We start from the raw sequence: 18114 nt of genomic DNA on the forward strand, positions 1-18114 counted from the left end.
CACTGGAATGTTCGGCAAGGCACTACATCTTTATCCAGTTGCTTTCAAGTTTTCCATCTCCTTTACTCAGTCACGGTCCTGTAAATTTCCTGCTAAACAGAAGCAAACGAAATAAAACCATCCTGCAGAAATGAAAAGCACAGTTGGCAGTAAATCAAGGCTAAAATACTGATTTTAGACTGTGCTTGACAGCTTTTCTTGTGTATTTTCAAACTCAGAGCCAAACATCCAAGCACTGGGATTAAAGGTGTGTGCTATCATCACCTGGGCCCCAAATGAATTTCTTCCACTTGTTTTTGAGATAGGGTCATGCTTTATAGCCCTGGCTATCTAAGACTTGGTATGTATGTATATCAGGCTGGGCTCAAGCTTACAAAGATCTAACTGCCCCTGCCTCCCAAGTACATGAAAGTGGATAAAGTGTTCACCACTTTACATAGCCCAAAATGGCTTTTTAATTTGTAGTTAACCAAGACAGCCTTGGTTTTTGTTTGTATAGTCTAAGGTCAGACTGGTCAACTTTGAGGCCTGGCCCTGGAACAGTAGTCTGATGTTTCAGTTGCTAATTACTACTTCAGCCTGTATCTGAGGACTGGAACAAAAGGTGCCTGGCAGTGGTGGTGCACACCTTTAATCCCAGCACTTGGGAGGCAAAGGCAGGACGACCTCTGAGTTAGAAGCCAGCCTACTGTACAGAGCGAGCTCTACAAGAGTCAGGGCTACCCAGAGAAACCCTGTCTCAAAAAGACAAAACAAAAAACAAAAGCAGTGACTATGTGGGGACTAGGAATGTTACTGTTGGTTAAGTGCTTGCCTACTGGCTGGAGAGATGGCTCAGTGGTTAAGAGCACTGACTGCTCTTCCAGAGGTCCTGAGTTCAATCTTCTGATGTATCTGAGGACAGAGACTGTATTAATGTAGATAAATAAAAATCTTAAAAAAAAAAAAAAAAAGTGCTTGCCTACCATGTACAAAGGCTTGAGCTGAAGCACTACATAAACTGGTCAGGAGACAGGAGGATCAAAAACTTAAGGTCATCCTTGGAACTCTTAGGCTACCTGAAAAACAATTTTGTGGGAGCGGTGTAGAAATGGATGAACAAAATAAAGTGCTTGCTTGCTCTTCCAGAAGACTGAAGTTCAATTCCCAGCACCCACACTGGATATTTTCACAACTGTCTGTGATTCCAGGGCATCAGACCCCCGCCTCTGGTTTTCATGGGCACCTGCACACTCACAAATAAAAATAAAGGCATAGTGACATATACCTATATGCCCAGTATTCAGGAGGCTCTGTCAGGGTAGCTGAGTCTGAAATCAGCTTGGGTTATATAAATACCTATATACAAAAACAAAAATAGAATACATTTTATTTATTCATTTATTTTGGCTTTTTGAGGCAGGTTTTCTCTGGGTAGCCTTGGATGTTCTGGAATGTAGAAATTGACCTGCCTCTTCCTCCCGAGTGCTGGAACTAAAGGCATGCACCACTACACCCAGCTAGTAAATTTTATTCAAAACAAAAACATTCTTTGTTTAGGGTGACCAGGTAAGATGTCATAGTAGAATGCTGGCTGCTCTTCCAGGTCCTGAGTTCAATTCCCAGCAACCACTTGGTGGCTCACAACCATCATTAAAGAAATCTGATCCCCTCTTCTGGCATGCAGGTATACATGAAGACAAAATATTCCTACAGCTAACAAAAAAAAAAAAAAGAAAGTAAATCTTGCTGGGCAATGATGGTACATACCTTTAATCCTAGCACTCGGGAGGCAGAAGCATATAGATCTCCAAGTTTGAGGTCAGCCTGGTCTACAAAGCAAGTTCTAGGATAGCCAAGGCTACATAGAGAAAGCCTGTCTGAGAAAAAAACAAAACTATTTTTTAACAGCCAGATATGGTGGTATACATTTTTCTTAATATTCAGGAGGCAGAGGCAACCACATAGTGAATTACAAGCCAGCCAGAACTACATAGTAAAGTGTCAAAGCCAAGTAACACTTTTAGCAGGCTCTCATCATTCCGGAGACAAACTGTACACTATGGCTTTTTTTTTTTTTTGTTTTAAACCAATGCAGGCAGGAACTTTCAAAGGAGCTCTACAGAGACCAGGGCTAGAACTCAACTGCTTATCTCATACAGACCCCACAGGATTCCTAAATACCCAACAGCAAAGTTCAAACCCACAGGCAAGTGTGCAATGTGTGAGGGAGGAAAAGGGTTAAAGGTGATGAGCCAGCATTGTATATAGGTGTGTAGGGACTCAACCACACAGATCAGTAACAGGGAAAGCAGACTTAACCACTCCAACTCTTGACAGTAGGGCATAAAAATTATGCTAGAGAAATTCCCACACCTGGTCAGGTAGCATATACCTGGAATCCTAGAACTTGAGAGACTAAGGCAGGAGGTGGAGGCCATCTTGGGCTACATAGCAAGATCTGTAGCTGGAGAGATGTCTCGGGGGTTAAGAGCACTTACTGATAGCTAGGTCAGTGTCACATGCCTTTAATCTCAGCACTCGTGAGGCAGAAACATGAAGACCTGAGTTCAGGAAAAGCCTGGTCTACACAGCAAGTTCCATTAAGAATCAGGGCCACACAGAGAAATCCTGCCTTGATAAAAACAAAAAATTAGTACTTGCTGCTGTTCTAAAGGGTTTATGTCTGATCCACATGACTCAACCCTTCTAAAGGATTCAGTGCCTTTCCTGACCTTTGTGGGCATCAGCATACAATGTGGTACAGACATACATGTAGACCAGGCACTCATACAATATAAAAAAACTAAAATGATTTTGAATGTTTCCTTGCCTGGCTGGGAAAGGTTTTAGAGGCAGCCACCAGAATAGTAACTATGTGGATCCTAACCAGTTCCCACTGTATAACCCAGGAGAGTCTGGGTTTGCAATCCAACTACCTTAGCAGCTGGAGTGGGGGATTACAGGTGTCAACCCCTATCATACACAGTGGCTAGTCTCTTTTCCCGATACTGAAAAAAGACTCTGATTCACTGGTGAGACCCTATGTGGAACGGTTTGATACAATGGGCCAGTCTCTTTCTTTTAAGGGTAAGACACAGAAAATCTTTTGGGTGAAATTTAGGGACTGCTGAACCAAAAGAAAGGATACTTTTGTCATGCCAGAATCAAGGTCTTGCTGCAGAGGTGTGTTGGTCAAAACTGAGGCCCGATTACCTGTAAGGTACCCCAACCTCTCCCTACTGTCTTAGGTGAGTGGCTTAACTGTAGCAGCCCTCTTAAAGACCTAATTTCTGCAAGCAGCCAACTAGAGGCAAAGAACAGACCTTCCTACCTAGAAATTGAGGGCGTTAGGCTGAAGCAGTCAGTGTGAGTTCTCAACAGATCTGGACATCTGTAGAATGTCAGCACTTCAGTTAACAGGTCCCAGTTTCAGACCATGACTCCAGTCCAGTGCTCTGTGCCTCTCCAGCAGGCAAAGCTACTGGAGAGTCACAAGAAGCTTTAAAAACTAGCATGTCCTTTGAGAGTGCTCACCTGATTAACCAGGAATAAGTACAGAGCACCTGCATGGAGTTCACTGCAATGTTCTTTTATCAGCCTCTACTACCCACCTTCCCATGGGAACTCTACCTTAACCACACAACGGCCAATCTCCCCCCACACCGGGCCTGCTCCTTGACTCTCATCTGGATTGAAAAGGGGGAGAGGGGAGAGAAACTGCACTTAAGCTGAATCATCCATTTTATTTGATTTTATTTTGTCATGTGCTCACAGCATTTCTCTTTCTCTCCTCTCCCTGGCAGGTCACAGAGATAAATTAAAAATAAAATCTACAAGGAAAATAATTTATAAAAAGCACTCCCAGGTTCACACTATCCCTACTGCTCAGTTAGGAAACCCCTCCTCCCTGCACAGGGAGGAGGATCAGTGCTTCCCCCCTCCTCCCTGCTAGTCTGAGGCAGGTAGTACTCCAGAGCTGACCAAGACTGGGGGGGGGGGGGTTGCGGCAGTGGCAATTAAAAACAAAAAACAAAACAAAAAACAAAAAAACAGACACTGTGGTCCTGGAACCATCTGGCTATCTTGGCGCTGCCCCTCACTGCCTCCCCCAGGGCTGTCCTCCCGGAACCCACACTAAACAGGCTGTGAAGAAGCTGCCTGAAGCTGAACGCTTAGGGGAGGGTCATCTCCTGCCCCTTGCATGCACTTCTCATTTTCCTAGAAAAAAAAAAAACCAAAAAAGAAAGCAAGACCAGACCTTGGGACAGAGGAGAAAAATCCCAAGTGTTTACACAGTTAACACGGAGTCTTTATGGCAAAGAGAACATTTAGCAGCTTTGAATATTGGGGCATCTCCTTTTTACTCAACACAAGCATCCTAGGCCCTATAAGTGTAACAGGGCACACGCCCTAAAAAATCAAAGCGCAAGAAATTCTAAGAGGACTAGGTTTTGTTGCTGGGGTTTATAGGCTTTTGTTTTTCCCCAGTGAAAAGCCCAGGTGTTAGTAGGCAGAGGGGACTGAGGGAAGAATCACTTCCCAGTGTTGTGCTGAACAATGCCTGGATGTCACTGGGACCTCTCCTCCACACCATCGCCTTCCCTGTTTAGACCCTGCAGAGGAAGCTATAGGCCAAGTTCCAGATACTGCCAGAATAGCACCCCACTCCAGAGCTGGAGGCAGCTAGCGAGAGTGGGTACCACAAAAGGGAGGAGTGGAAGAGGACAGCATTTCCATGCAGGCTCTGAGGACAGTGGGAGCCTCAGCTCTGGGATGGCTAAGGAGGGAAGGAGGTGGCTGTGGCAGGGCAGTGAGTGACATGCTTGATGTTGGGGCTGCTGCAACACAGGCCTCATTATCACTTCCTATACCCTCTGCCCTCCTCAGGCCTAAACCAAGTAGGTATTGGGCCCCCTATAGCTTTCCAGTTTATTAACTGAAATATTACAGGTGCCATCCAAGAGCTTCTTCCCCTTCAAGGATGCAAGGGTTCAAGAAACAGTTAAAAAGCCCTTCCGTGGCCCCACCATGTCTGTTTCCATACCTGCCTTATCAACTCTACCTAGGGTCACCTGGAGTCACCTGCACTCACTGCCTAGAATGCTGGCCAAAGCCCTTAACAGTCACTCTGGTTTTTCCAACTGCTTTGATTTTAGGGGGTTTCCTTCCTTTTCTCTTTCCAAAAATGAGACTTTCCAGTACTTTCTCTCCTTTTCCCTCTGTCAGCCTCACTCCACACAGTTTCTCTACCTCCAGCATGCCAACACCACCCTTCCCTCAGGAGAAAGGGATTAGGCTGGGGACCCCAATCACCCAAATAGTCTGGTCATCCCTGCCCACTCCCAGTGGGGCAGCTGAGCCAGACAGCGCCTGCGCCCGCCTCTTCGGTGCACTGACCCGCAGTCATCCCATCTGAGAAGATATATTGGATAAGAAGGCATTTAAGTCCCCAACGTTAGGTCCAGGCCCAGCCCTTCTCCAGTTTCGGTCTTAGTAAGCGTCTACCCCCTGCCTCCCCAGGCTCACTTCCTCCGGTCCTTTGGCTTTCTCTCCTGTCGCCGGGCCTGCTGGTCAGCCATCGTGCGAGGAATGAGGAGGACACTGCCATCCCCAGCATACTGAAGGGCATACTGACTGGGTGAGTAGGGCCTCCCATTCTCATCCCGCAGCCGCCCAAACACCTCCTGGTATAAGCTTTGGACCTTCTGCTTCATCTGTCGCAGAGACCGCAGGAACTCTACCTTTTCTCTGAGCAACCGGGCTTTATCTCGCTGCAAGTCCTCCACATCACGTTCTAGGTTCAGGATGGTGTCCAACTTGCGCTTGCGGCAGTTCTGTGCAGCCATCTTGTTTTTGCCCCGGCGCCGGATATCCCTGATGAGGCTCAGCTGGGCCTCGCTCAGCTGATATTTGGACAGCAGCTCATTAAATTCCTCTACAGGCAGGTTGATAATCTTGTCATTGGTGAATGGGATCTTCATGGCTCGGGCTCTGTGCTCATCTCGGCTCATCTGCTTGTCCAGGAAGTCAGCCTGCTTTTCCTTGCTACCTTTCTTGAGGGTACTGGGTGGTGGTAGATCAGCAGAGTCAAGGGCACTGGGTGCCATATTGTATGTATGATTGTGGCCCACATGCTCTAAGTAGGGAAGGCAAGAGAGCTGAGAAGGATCCTGATAGCTCATGCGGCAGAACTTGGAGTATTCCGGCTGGTAGCCCACTGCACCCTCAGCCTCTTCTAGATCTAGGGTCTCAGAGTCAGAGCTGTAACCAACAGCACCCTCCTCAGAGAAGGAAGAAGAGGCAGAGGAGGAAGCAGAAGAGGAAGAGGAGGAGGAGGAAGAAGAAGAGCTCCCTTCAGAGCTGCTCAGAGAGGAAGGGCTATGGCTAGAGTCCAAGGAGAGGCCTGAGTCAGAGTCAAACTCCTCCTCGAGCTGGGAGGCCTGCACCGGGTTGAAGCCCTCCTCAATGGCCAGGTCCATCAGGCTGATTTCATCCAGCATAGCTTCATCTAACAGGCCCCCAAGGGGGTCAGGCAGCTCGGGGCCTGATGTATCATTGGCTGTGCCATTGAGCTGGGATGGAAAGAAAAGCCCTGCTAGGTTGGTAGAGCCAAAGGTAGAGTTGAGACTGGTGGAGTTGCTGGGGACAAGTGGAAGCAGTGTGGAGCTGCTGGCCACAGGCAGGTTCTCCACCTCGGGGCTGAAGAGGGAGAAGTCCTGACTGCAGCCCCCCAGAGATGCCTGATGCAGGCTGACATTCTGATTGATGGGAGTGTTGGGCGCAAGGCTGTAGTTGGTGTTAAGAGGGTCTCCAGGAGGGGCACTGTACAGAATTTCACTTGCTGATGTATTTACTTCCATAGCCTGGAAGAGAGAATTGTACCAGCATTCAAAAGAAGCAGACTAACACACCAGGTTGGCCCCGATAAAGAACAGCTCCCTGGGTAAAAGAGCAAAAACCTGGACAGTAAAGCCCCCAGCTTAAAACAATAGGCCTGCCACATGGGGATTCCTAACTATGGGTTTCATCCAGATACAGAACTAACCAGCTCCTGGGTGTGTGGCTAGATTCCCTTATCTTGGAGTGAAATGGAGTATACAAACTGAAATGTCCAAACATAGTTCTGAAAACCTGCTACAAGCACATCACCAAACATTTCTGACCTTCCACTGCCCCAATTTAACAACTGAGGGCTAAAGGTAGCTCAGTGGTACAGCATGTGCCTAGCAGGTACCCTGGACTCTATCCCCAGCATTACAAAAAATAAATCTAACAGCAAAGGGTTACTAGATGACAGCAGGTCAAAGAAAAATGCTGGAAACATTGGCTATGTGAGAGTGTCAGCAGCTGACTATCTGCTACAGGAAAAGAAGGTTCAAATCTATGACAGGCCATGCTTTGGAAGGCTTTATATTGAGTTAGAACTCAATTCCACCTTGAAATCATCCCTCAAGCGTCCCTATTTTGATTAGCCAGAGCAAACTGTCACGCCTCCTGAAGGGGCACGTAAACATAAGTACAAGCTGGGCCACCTTACAGAGCCCTGCAGGCCGCTTTTCTGACAGTCCTACCTGCATTTCCATGATGGACATGAGGTCTTGCCACTGCTGTTCCAAATCAAACGGTGATTCTGTCCCCGTCAGAAGAGGAGATAGAAGGCTGTTCTGAAGGGCGGGGGACTCACTCTCACTAGGCACTGCTTCTGTGATGCTGGAAACATCGGCTGGAAACTAAGGCACAGCACAGATTTTAATGTAAGGGTGCTACCTTTTGCTTTCCCTAGTGACTACCATCTGGCTCCCCATCTCATTCTCTATTCACCCTCAGCAGCCAGGCGAAGGCCAGAACTAAGAGCTGGCCCTGCAGCCAAGTGTTGTGTGTTGTGCAGGTTGCTCAGGGGCTCTCTGGTCCTCACCTCAGTATTCACCCTAAAGGGCAAGTGACCTCCAGCAGCCTAAGACACTTTTCCAATGAAAGGGCAGTAGTTCCTACCCACCAGGCACCTGTGGCAATAGCAACTGTAAGTCTGACTGGCCTAGGCCCTGGCTATCTATAAGAAACACCTCTTTTCCAGAACCACTGTAGGTTTGCAGTGTCCCAGCCATTCTGAATGACAGATCTGAGTTCCTTATTCCCAGGACAACGGAAGAAGTATTCTGACACTTTGCCTGTCTGCAGTATCTACTGTCAAGATTGTCCACTGTGCCTTTATAGACCATATGCCAAAATACAATCAGGTCCACTGCAAAGACACAACTCTGATCCAGAGCAAGTTTTCTGGAAGTGCTCCAGCATGGTGAGTCTGGGGAGTAGGGAGAGCAGAGACCAGTGTCGGAGACAGTGGAAGCGGCAGTACCTGTGCAGGGAAGCTCTCTCCAGTTTCTCCATCTACTAGCAGGTCTCGGGCCAGAGCTTCCGCGCCCTCGCCTGACCAGGTGTCCTCTTGTTCTCCTCCATCTTGCAGTTCCTTATCCACATCCTGCTCCTTCTGACGATGACTGTAGTCAAAAACCTCACGCCCAGCCCCCAGATCAATATCCTGTCGCCAAAGGATGTCAATCAGATCTATATCCTGAAAGACAGACCAAGATGACTTTAGCTTTCAAGTAGCCCCCACCCCAGGGAGAAAGCTCCCAGTCCTACCCCTTCATAGGTCCCACCTACTGACACTCCAGTTAGTCCTGGGTGGGGTCACACCCAGGCCTGTGCCCATTGGCTTTCCTCCCTGCTTCCTCTGCACCAGCAAGGCATCATTCATTCCCAGGCAACCTTCCACCAAAACAAGAGCCATTATAAAAAACTACTAACATGTCTAGCATCACACAGATCTTCAGGGTTAGAATGTGGGCCCAAGCGACACCCAGGCTAAAGGGCAGGGCCCTATCATCTCTAAAACAGAAGAGGAGGAAGCAAGAGACCCCTCTTATTTTAAGAGTAGGAGAACTTGAAAACACAAACTGTCTGACCATGGCAAGCAAGGGCAAACTGCCCTGTGGAATTGCTTAGCAGTGACCAGGCTTGCATCAGCCTGTGGTGCCACTACATTTGCATAAAGGGGTGGGGTAGCCTGGAGAGGAAAATCCCTGCATTTCCAACCACCTGCTGCAACCAATGACAACACGGGCTCCAGCCCTTCTACAGCCATTCCCCTTCACTGGTTGACAGCTGGAGTAAGCTTGAACATCTACAACTATTAAAGGCCCAGCCTCACCTCATAATCCCTGACAGAATTCAACTGATCCTAGCAAGCTGCCTCAAACCCAAGGGAAGCTCAGACAGTCAGATGATCCCCTGTACATACCCCACCCTGGCTTATGCCAATCTCACTGTATCCCCATCAGTGCTACCTCCACCCTCCCACACCACACCCCAGCACTCACCAGCTCCCCATCACTCAAGGACATAGCTCTCACCACTGCTGAGCTGACTGCAACCTTGGACATTAAAATGCCTCCTTTCACTTTGTTCTGTGGCTCCTAGACAGTTTCTGCACCAAATGCCACCCCCACTGACATCAGCACAGAACCCCAATAGAGCCATGTGAACTTCCTATATATACCCCTCCCTTTAGGAGTCTTCTCAACAAACCTGAAGGAACCTCTAAGTGTTTCCTTCCTTCCAGAAATTTCAAAGCACACACTTTCCACCGAAAAGTATCTTTAGATCAACCCCACCACTCTACCCAAAAGCAGGAACTCTACTCTTTCCTACCACCACCTACCCCATCCTAAGACCCCCCAAGACCTCCCACATGTTCCTCTCCCTGGAGTCTCCCGCCGTACACCAACCTGAACAGAAGCCCTGGACCCAGGAGTAGAGGGGGGCTGGGCCACCCGGTGACCAGCCAGCCAAGAGTTAAGGGGCCTGTCTTTGGCATGGCCCCCACCACTGTGAGAGCTGCGGTCCAGGAGGGTCATGGTCTGCGAGAGGAGCCCCAGAGCAGCCGGTGCCGGTAAGCCGGACAGGGGGCTGCAAGGAGCTCGTGGCTTGCAGGAAGCACACCAGGCTGAAAGGGTGGCCCCTTGGTAGCTCCGAGGGGCCCGAGGAAGGTGCCCCGCCCGTGCTGCTGCCTGGGCGGCCCAGCCCAGCCCCCTTCCTCCATCCTGGAGCAGCCCCCTCCCACCTCACAACCCCAGTTCCACTCAGGCGCCCAGCAGCCCCCACCCTGAGCTCACCGCAGAGGCTGCAGTGAGTCGGGACTCCCACCCCATGCTCCGCGCTCAAGCTGCAGAGGAAAAGCAACTCCCTCCTGAGCCTATCCTCCCGCTCCTCCCTCCCCCTCCCCACGCCCCCCAAACTTGTTACCTAGGCTGCAGCAAGGAGCCAATCCCCTCCCCCTCCCACCCCGCAGGTCACTGCTGAGGCTGCAGAGAACCAATCCCCTCCCCCAGGTCAGCAGCTGGGGCTGCGGAAAGAGCCAATCCCCTCCCACTGTCGTTACCTAGGCTGCGCCGCGAGCCAATCTCCTCCCCCAAGTCTCCGCTGGAGATGCGGAAGGAGCCAATCCCCTCCCACCGCCTGTTACCTAGCTGCAGAAAGGAGCCAATCTCTGCACCAGGGCAGCTGGAGAAGCTGCCGCAAGGAACCGGCCCATCCCTGGGCCGCCTCCGTCTCCTTGAGGAGATGCACCCAGGGGCGGGCAGCCCCACCCAACCCAGTCAATCAGCTGGGGTGGTGCAGTGAGAGTCCTGGGGGAAGGGGTGCCACTTTCTTCCCTCCTGTCGCATCTTGCTCTTCCAGCCCACTCCTGTGACTGGGCAGACACTCCTCTAGAAGCTTCACTGAGAAACTAAATTCTTTGCTGGGAAGAGGAAGGAGTTTTCCCATTCCTTAAGAAGGCTATGGCTAGTCCTCAAGGCTGGGGATCACAAGCCAGGCCGGGCAGGAACCCAGGGCAACCCAAGCCAAAAAAAAAAAAAAAAGGCTCAGGAGCTTTGTCACCCTACAACAGGCCAGACTGGAGGAAAGGGAAAGCCATTATTACATACATGAGGCATGTCAGTGCAGGTCAAGCCTATCCCCTACCAAACAAACCAAACCAACCAAACAAACAAAAAACAAAAGAAAGGAGAGACAATTCTGAAGCCAGCACTTAGAGAGACAGGTGCTGAGCAAAGTCCTGGCAGCAGATAAGCCAGTTACCCACTTTCACTTTAGCTTTGGGGGAGGGGCTGGGGTCAGGAGGAAGAAAAAGAGTATCTGGTCCAACCCTGACTACCTCCTCTCCTAGCAGGAGTGCCCAGGGTGGGGGTGATGAAGGGAGAGGTAAAACCCAACAGAATTGCAATTTAAAATCCCACTTCTGCCTTCCTGGATTGCTTTCTCAGGGGAAATAGAAATTTCTCGTCACTACTACTCCCCCAGAGCCTAAGGTCAGGCCAGAGAGACAGTGTGTTCTCCCTTGGTTACAGCCTGCTTCTAACTCAGGAAGGGCTGTAAACAGGCCACCCCTTGCTCTGGGCAGGGTGCCAACCTGGAGGGGAATCCTATCCCTGACAAGAGCCTAAGCTATGGCTGCCCATCGAACAGGCCTGGCAGCAGGGAGCACTACCACCCCAGGGATAATACCAGCTCCAGCAGTGCCTGTCACATGCTCTGGACTTGGGTATTTTTATCCCTGAGTTGCTGAGGAAATGTGGTTCTAGGCACATCATAATCCTCCCTTCCCTCCTCCCCAGCCTGGGTCCCTCAAGCATGACCCACCCAGCTTCCCAAAGGGAGCGGTAAAGGCCTGGGTCAGAGAAAACACAGCCTCCTTTATGGCCATGAAAAGGAAAGCAGATACCAAGTTCCATCCTCTTCTGCCCCAACACACCCTGAAGGACAGTGTCAGTACTAACCCTGTGGGGCTCTCAGGGGAAGACCTACCCATACCACTTGGGCAGGAACAAGATTTCTTCAGATCTCTGGACTTCAGAAGCCCATTTGAATGACAGAGTAAGGAGAAGCAGAAAAAGATGAGATGCCAAGGACACTGTAAGAATCTAAGGCAAAGCTAAACAGTAGAACATTCCTGTAATCCCAGCATTTGGGAGAGGCAAAGAGAGGACAGGGAAACTTTTGCAAGTTCAAGGTTACCCTGATCTACATATAACAAAATCCAGGCCAGCTAGACCGTATGGAAAATATTAAGTTTTTAAAGAAAGATATAAGACCAAAAGCCCTGATAGGCAAAAAATGCTCCAGACCCCCATAATCAAACAATCCCATTCTCTCTCACACAGATCCAATAGAGCTAGCTAGTCTGAGTGGCTTTCCTAATCAAAATTACTAACAATTTGGGGCAAGGTAAGCATATAGTTAGGCTGTCCTGAGCTGTTTAAGACAGTCAGCTGGTCTTGCCTATCAGGTGCTAGTAACATCCTTCCCCACAGCTGTGACAAAAATCACCCCTAGATGAGGACCATGGATCTAATATAAGCCTTGCTCTCTACCAGTCACTAATAATCAAGAATAGGCTTAATACAGAAAGGGAGCGAGTGGTCTGAATGGTGTGCAGAGAGAGTCAGCTCTGCAGCAGTCACCTTTCACACTCAGGGCTAGTGGCAGACCAAAGCTGTCTCACTCAGGAAGTCAGACAGGGCAGCAGTCCTACTGCACCACTAAAGGAGCTGCATCCCTCTCTAGACCCACCAGTTTGCCAGTCCTGTGCCAGGAGCTAACGATCACTTCTAAGCTCAGATCAAACTGAGCTGAGCACAGTTCTCTTCTAGCTTCCAGCCTTTTCTGCTCTACTCCCTGCAGCAGGCCTTTAGCAAAGAATGAGAGCCTCGGCCTCTGCTGGCCAAGAATAACTACCACAGTCCAGCCCTTGGCTTAGGCCCAGGAGAGTTAAAGGGAGTTCACAACAACAAGCCTGACCTGGAGAACTTTAGGGTACAGTATTAATGTGTGTATAGAGGGGGTGGGGGAGTACAAGTCAAGAGAGGCCACACAGCACGTGTCTTAGCAACAATATACACTCAACCAAAGCCCACCATAACATGGCCCTCACCAACTAAAGCCTCTAGCAATCACACAGCAATCTAAACAGTAAAAACCCTGATATGTTCTAGAAATCACCTGCCCTGACAGTACACTCAGAGGTGGGCCAATGGTTTAAAACACAAAAAGTGTTCCCAGCTCCTAACCTTGAAGTCAGACAATTCAGGCCATTCCTACCTAAGCAGTGCCAGAAGTCCAAACCCAACCCCAACTTTGGTTCTTCAAAGGACCCAGTGCACTCAACAATCCTTCAGAACCAACCCATTCCTTACCAATGCCCAGGCCCACCCACTGCCATAGGGCCACTAACCTCTTTGGTTAAGTCTCCACTGACAGGAGGGGCTACGGCCCCCAAGTTCTCCAAATCTTCACTGAATCCTTGCTCCGTTTCGCTTTCTCTCACCCCGTTGTCTGGGCCTGTCACATCTTGGAGGCCACTGGAACTCTCGAGGGCGAGGCCTGAGTTAGGCTGGCTGCCAGAGACAGACCCCTCCGGGTCCCGGTGAACCAGCCAAGCATTTACCTCAGTAGTAGGCACCTGGAACCTATCCAGGGCCCTCACCTGACTAAGGAGCCTCCGGGCAGTGAAGTAATTGTCCAGGTCTATGCTCTTGGGGTGGATACCATAGCCATCCAAGGTATTCCTCAGGTTATGGAACTGGGTCTGGGTATAGGCAGAGCTGGGCCCCAGGATGATCTCCCGAAGAGGGGGGAGCTGTGAGGTCAGGTAAGTATCCACGTCCACCCGAACCCCAATCAGACTCAGCAGAATGGTGAACTGGAGAAGTCCTTCGGTTAAATATTTCTTCAGAGAAAGCATTGCTGAAGGACCAGAATATTTATGTTTTGTTTTTAAATTTTCCACAAGACAAATCAAGGCCACTGATCTGCCACTTCAGCCAGCAGGTTAGCCTCCTCCGTACGAGACCCTGTACCCTAAATCCTGGCACAACACAGGGGCTGAACTTCCTGATGGCCCCAGAGGAAAGCACACCCTGTGGAGTGAAAGCCACATCCACTTTTCCCTTCTTGCCACCTCACCTTGCAAAGCTGAGCCGTTCCTAACCCAGTCCAGGCGCTCAGGCCCTCTCAACTTACTTCCCCACAGCCCATACACAGTCGCGTTGGCATTCACATCAGTTGTCCCCTCTGGAGATCCACTGCAGGCTGCTCACACCAACAGCTGATGGATTTCTTTCTTTCCTTTTTTTTTTTTCCTTCTCCTTCCTAAGGTTTATTTTCTTTGGCTGAAGCTACAGGTCTTTGTCTTGGGTCAGAGTGTCCCGCCTCCTCTGCACTTACCAGGGGGGTTTCCAGAGAACCCTGAAATGGGAATCACAAGAACAAGATAAGATTCCATACTCTTTACGTCATGATCAGGGTAAGAAATTTCAGGGAGAAAGTAGGAAACGCATTTAAAGGGTACTTTTACATGGAAAAACCAAACCAAACCTCTTGTACCAACTATGAAAGGAAAAGGTGGAAAACGAACACTCTCGACTACTAAATATTAAATTTGCTATACTTTTTTAAAGGTCTTATTTGAAGAAGCAGACGGTGCAAGGTATTCAAAATTATCTTACACTTTGTCTAATTTACCAACACTCTTAATAGAACACATTACCCAGTTCCTAATTTTAGCACAAGAAGCCCATTTCCTATCCTTAAAAAAAGTTGGTTTCCCATGTCATTGTCCCTTCCAACTCTAAAGAGGATGGAGAGATCAGTACTGGGAGACCGTAAAAAATAAATGGGAATGTTCAGGCCTCCATTCCAAGTCTTTTTGTTATTCCAACTTTGAAATCTCATTTCCCTTTCTTAGCATTCTTTTCGTTAATTTTTTAATTTTAATTTTTTAAATAAAAGACCGGTCTAATATCACAGGCAGTCACTCAGCGTTTAAAATCAGTCTGGACAAATTAATAAGACCGTTACAATGGTAAAAGAATGTACAGAACAAGGACACAGATCAGGGGTGCCTGGTTAGAGGCCCCAAGTTCAAACCCCAATATGGCAAAATAAAAAGATCAGGGAGGAGGGCAGTGGAAGATAGTAGGGCCCTGCTCCAGCTGGAATTTGAATTCGAAGGTTTTATCTTTATTCATATGACCTTCTGGGCCTAAGAAGAAGGATATGGCCAAGTTCTCAATCTAAGTTGCCAAGTAGGGAGAAGGTAAATTTGCCTTTTCATTCCTGATTTCTACTTCTGAGCTTCCATTAAATTCATAAACTCCTGTTGTGACCCACTATCAACTTCGTTCTAGAGGTGAAGAGTGGGAGGTACACGTACGAGACACACACACCCACGACTACCTTCATTCGGTTGAGTAAACATCCCTGCTTTTGAAACCCGCCCGTCCCCACGCAATTATTACTAAAACTTCCCAAGAGCCACTTAAGTTTGAGAGAGCAGACAAAAGTTCTTCAAAGTCAAGAAGGCCAGAGAGAGCTCTGGCCCCAGTCCGGTTCCACCCAGCCATACCCGAGTCTGGCTGGGACCAAGCTGCCATGCCCACTCTCGGCTCCGCGGCTCCAAGCTTTCTGGGACACCAAGCGACAAGTGCTACTTTACTGGCCTTGACCCACCCTTAAAAGTGAGCCTAACCCCGCCCTCCGTTTCCCGAGGCCCCACCCCACTCCCGAGCCCAGTCTCACCACGCCCTCCCATGCCCTCGGCCCTTCTCAGTCCAGCCCACCCAGGAACAAGCTTTCTGGTCGGCCCCGCGTTTCTTTCTGGCCATGTCCAGGGCCCGAGCCCGATCAAGACCCTTCTCGGCCTCCCGGGTCCCGCCTCCTTTCCCTCAACCACATCTCGCCGCCCCTTATCCCACAAGCTTCGGCCCTGTTGCGCCGCCGCTGTGTCGGTCAGGAAAGGGAATATATCAGGTACCCACTGCTGAGGTCGCAGTATGCCGTTGCCGCCACAGCAGGCCCTCAGCCCAATTCCCGGCCTCGCCGCCGCCGCCGCCGCCGCCGCCGCCACCTCCGGCCGGCCTGGAGCGCCCAGCCTCGGCTTCCCTCCCCGCCCCCTCCTTCCACAGCACTCGGAAACCCGCCCGCCACGGCCACCCCAGAAACAGTTGGTCCAATCAGCTAGCCGGGACTGATGCCGTCACCGGATGTCATTTTGATTGACAGCAAACGAAATCCAGTAGCCGACTGTGTCTCCGCCTTCTCGGCTCCGTCTTCTCGAGACTGACGTGGAGAGAAGTCCAATAAGTGTGCTGACCCGCCCCTCGGTATGGACCCACCAATGAATGAGGCGAAGGCCCTAGCGTCCGGCATTCTGAACCCCTCCGCTGCGGGTCGGAGGTGGGCGGTGTTATAACTTAGTTGGTTTCAGCCCATGTGTGCCTAGAAATGAGTTCTTTTAAAGCAGATAATGAAGTATCGCCGCCGGAGCCCGAGATTCCGTCCTTGAGGGTTCCCACCATGACTTGCAAAAGTCCAGAGAAACCTGAGGGGGCCGAGGCGGAGCACGGAACATGTGGTTCTAGTGGTGGCGACGTTCGTGTCGCCATCTTGGGTGCTGGCAACGGAAACCGGTACACCCCCCCCACCCCCCCACCCCGTCTACTGCCTCAGAGACTGGTGTAGCAACCTGGGTTGTCGAACAGGAAGGGTGGCATCTTGTAATCCAGGCCACAGTCAGATCGTGGAAACTGCAGGGCAGACAGATTGTCAGGGCTGTACTGGGATGTTGGTAGTGTGATAGGACATAGTAACCATTTTTGCCAGCAAAGAAACACCGGGAGGAGCCCCTCCCCTTTTTCTAACCTCTTACAGTTTAGCGGTTGCTTTTCAGGAATGTTCCTTCGTTGCCAGAGTTCCCCATATAACTATACCACCAAGCCTTTTTTTTTTTTTTTTTTTTTTTTTTTTGGTGACTCAAATATTTATTAGTATGTTCTCAACATAATTTATTAGATTCCAAATTACAAAGCCTCTGAGAGTTTCTTGTTCGGTAACCCTAGGGTAGGGGCCTGATAACATTCCCTTTGAGTAATTCTGATGCTGCTGCTCCAAAGACCACACTTAGGAAATCATTGTATTGGAATTTGTACTGTGTAGCTGTAGAACAGAGGTGAGGTGCCAACTGAGTTCTTGTGTCTTTTGAAAAGGCCATAATCTAGTTGACAGTTCATTATTCATTGTCCTTGTGCAATTAAGGACAAGGCCAACTGATAATACAGCAGATAAGTTTCTACTGTCAATGGAGAATTTGCATGAATATGAAGAGGTTCCACAGAATGTACTTTTCACAGATATAAATATGCACCAAGAATTCAGCTGATTCTTACAAAAATTATTAGCCTACTACATACCTTTTTAAATGAAAAAAAAAAACAAATAATTTTGAGCTACTTTACACTTCAAAGACTTTTTACGTTATCATCATTTTTAGTGTGTCCCAATAAATTATTAGAATATAAATTTTATGAAGACTGGACATTTGTGTATTAATTATTGGGTCATCAAAACAATAGGCATAGTGGCCCATGCCTTTAATCCCAGAACTCTTGGGAGGCAAATCTTTGTAAATTTAAGGGCAGCCTTGTCTGCAGAGAGAGTTTCAGAATAGCCAGGGTTACATAGAGAGTTCCAGGGTTGGTTTTCAGACTCAGAAACAAAGCAGCTAAAAGGGGTTATTTTACTTAATAAAGCAGACCTGGCCTCCAGGTTCTCCCAGCATCCCTTAGTCCCTACCTGGCATATTCACCCTTTACCCTGGGCTGCCCTTCCCCAACAGGCTCTTCCCTATATAATCCAGTCATTTTGTTCTTTCTTCCCCTCCCTTTTTTTGTCCCTCTCTCAGCACTGGCTTTCTCTTTCTCTTCTCCCCTCCCCTCTGTCTCCCTCGCCCTGACCTTGTGCCTTGGGACCAGTGAACTCACCTGCCCGAAAGCAGTTTCTCAATAAACCTGCTTATATAGACTCTGATCTGCCTCATTTCACCACTGGAGAAATAGTTAATCATCCAGAACAGTCAGTGCTAAATAGAAAGTTCCAGAACAGCCCGGACTACATAGATAACCTGTTTCAAAAAAACAAAACAAGCAAACAAAAAGAGCGTGGAAACATGGAATTAAGATGTTAACTACAAAGAAAGAAAGAAAAAGTAGTAGAGTACTTTACCCAGCATGCAAG

General features: G+C 49.1%; 1 protein-coding gene across 2 annotated transcripts; it reads right to left on the bottom strand.

Moving 5' to 3' along the window:
* Window positions 1–3718: 3718 nt before the first annotated feature.
* Window positions 3719–15991, bottom strand: NFE2L1 (NFE2 like bZIP transcription factor 1). Of its 2 annotated transcripts, none has more exons than XM_080923291.1 (5): window positions 15861–15991; window positions 13277–14289; window positions 8339–8554; window positions 7554–7712; window positions 3719–6845 (listed from the first exon to the last, which is right to left on the bottom strand). In XM_080923291.1, the coding sequence occupies exons 2-5, from the start codon at window positions 13784–13786 to the stop codon at window positions 5505–5507; spliced, it is 2226 nt and encodes a 741-aa protein (XP_080779417.1). In that variant the 5' UTR covers window positions 13787–14289; window positions 15861–15991; the 3' UTR covers window positions 3719–5504. The 2 variants fall into 2 exon arrangements, with proteins under 2 accessions (XP_080779417.1, XP_080779416.1); XM_080923290.1 differs by lacking the exon at window positions 15861–15991 and adding an exon at window positions 15449–15522.
* Between the last annotated feature and the right edge of the window lie 2123 nt (window positions 15992–18114).

The sequence above is a fragment of the Micromys minutus genome, assembly GCF_963924665.1.
Source record: "Micromys minutus genome assembly, chromosome: 10".
Lineage (NCBI taxonomy): Eukaryota > Metazoa > Chordata > Mammalia > Rodentia > Muridae > Micromys > Micromys minutus.

Bases quoted from the DNA above. Each gene is read 5' to 3' on its own strand.
- NFE2L1 (XM_080923291.1), bottom strand. From the start codon at position 13,786: ATGCTTTCTCTGAAGAAATATTTAACCGAAGGACTTCTCCAGTTCACC. The intron at 7,713-8,338 runs GTACTGCCGCTT...GCTGTGCCTTAG, and splicing joins GAGAGAGCTTCCCTGCACAG to TTTCCAGCCGATGTTTCCAG. The intron at 6,846-7,553 runs GTAGGACTGTCA...TCTCTCTTCCAG, and splicing joins TGTCCATCATGGAAATGCAG to GCTATGGAAGTAAATACATC.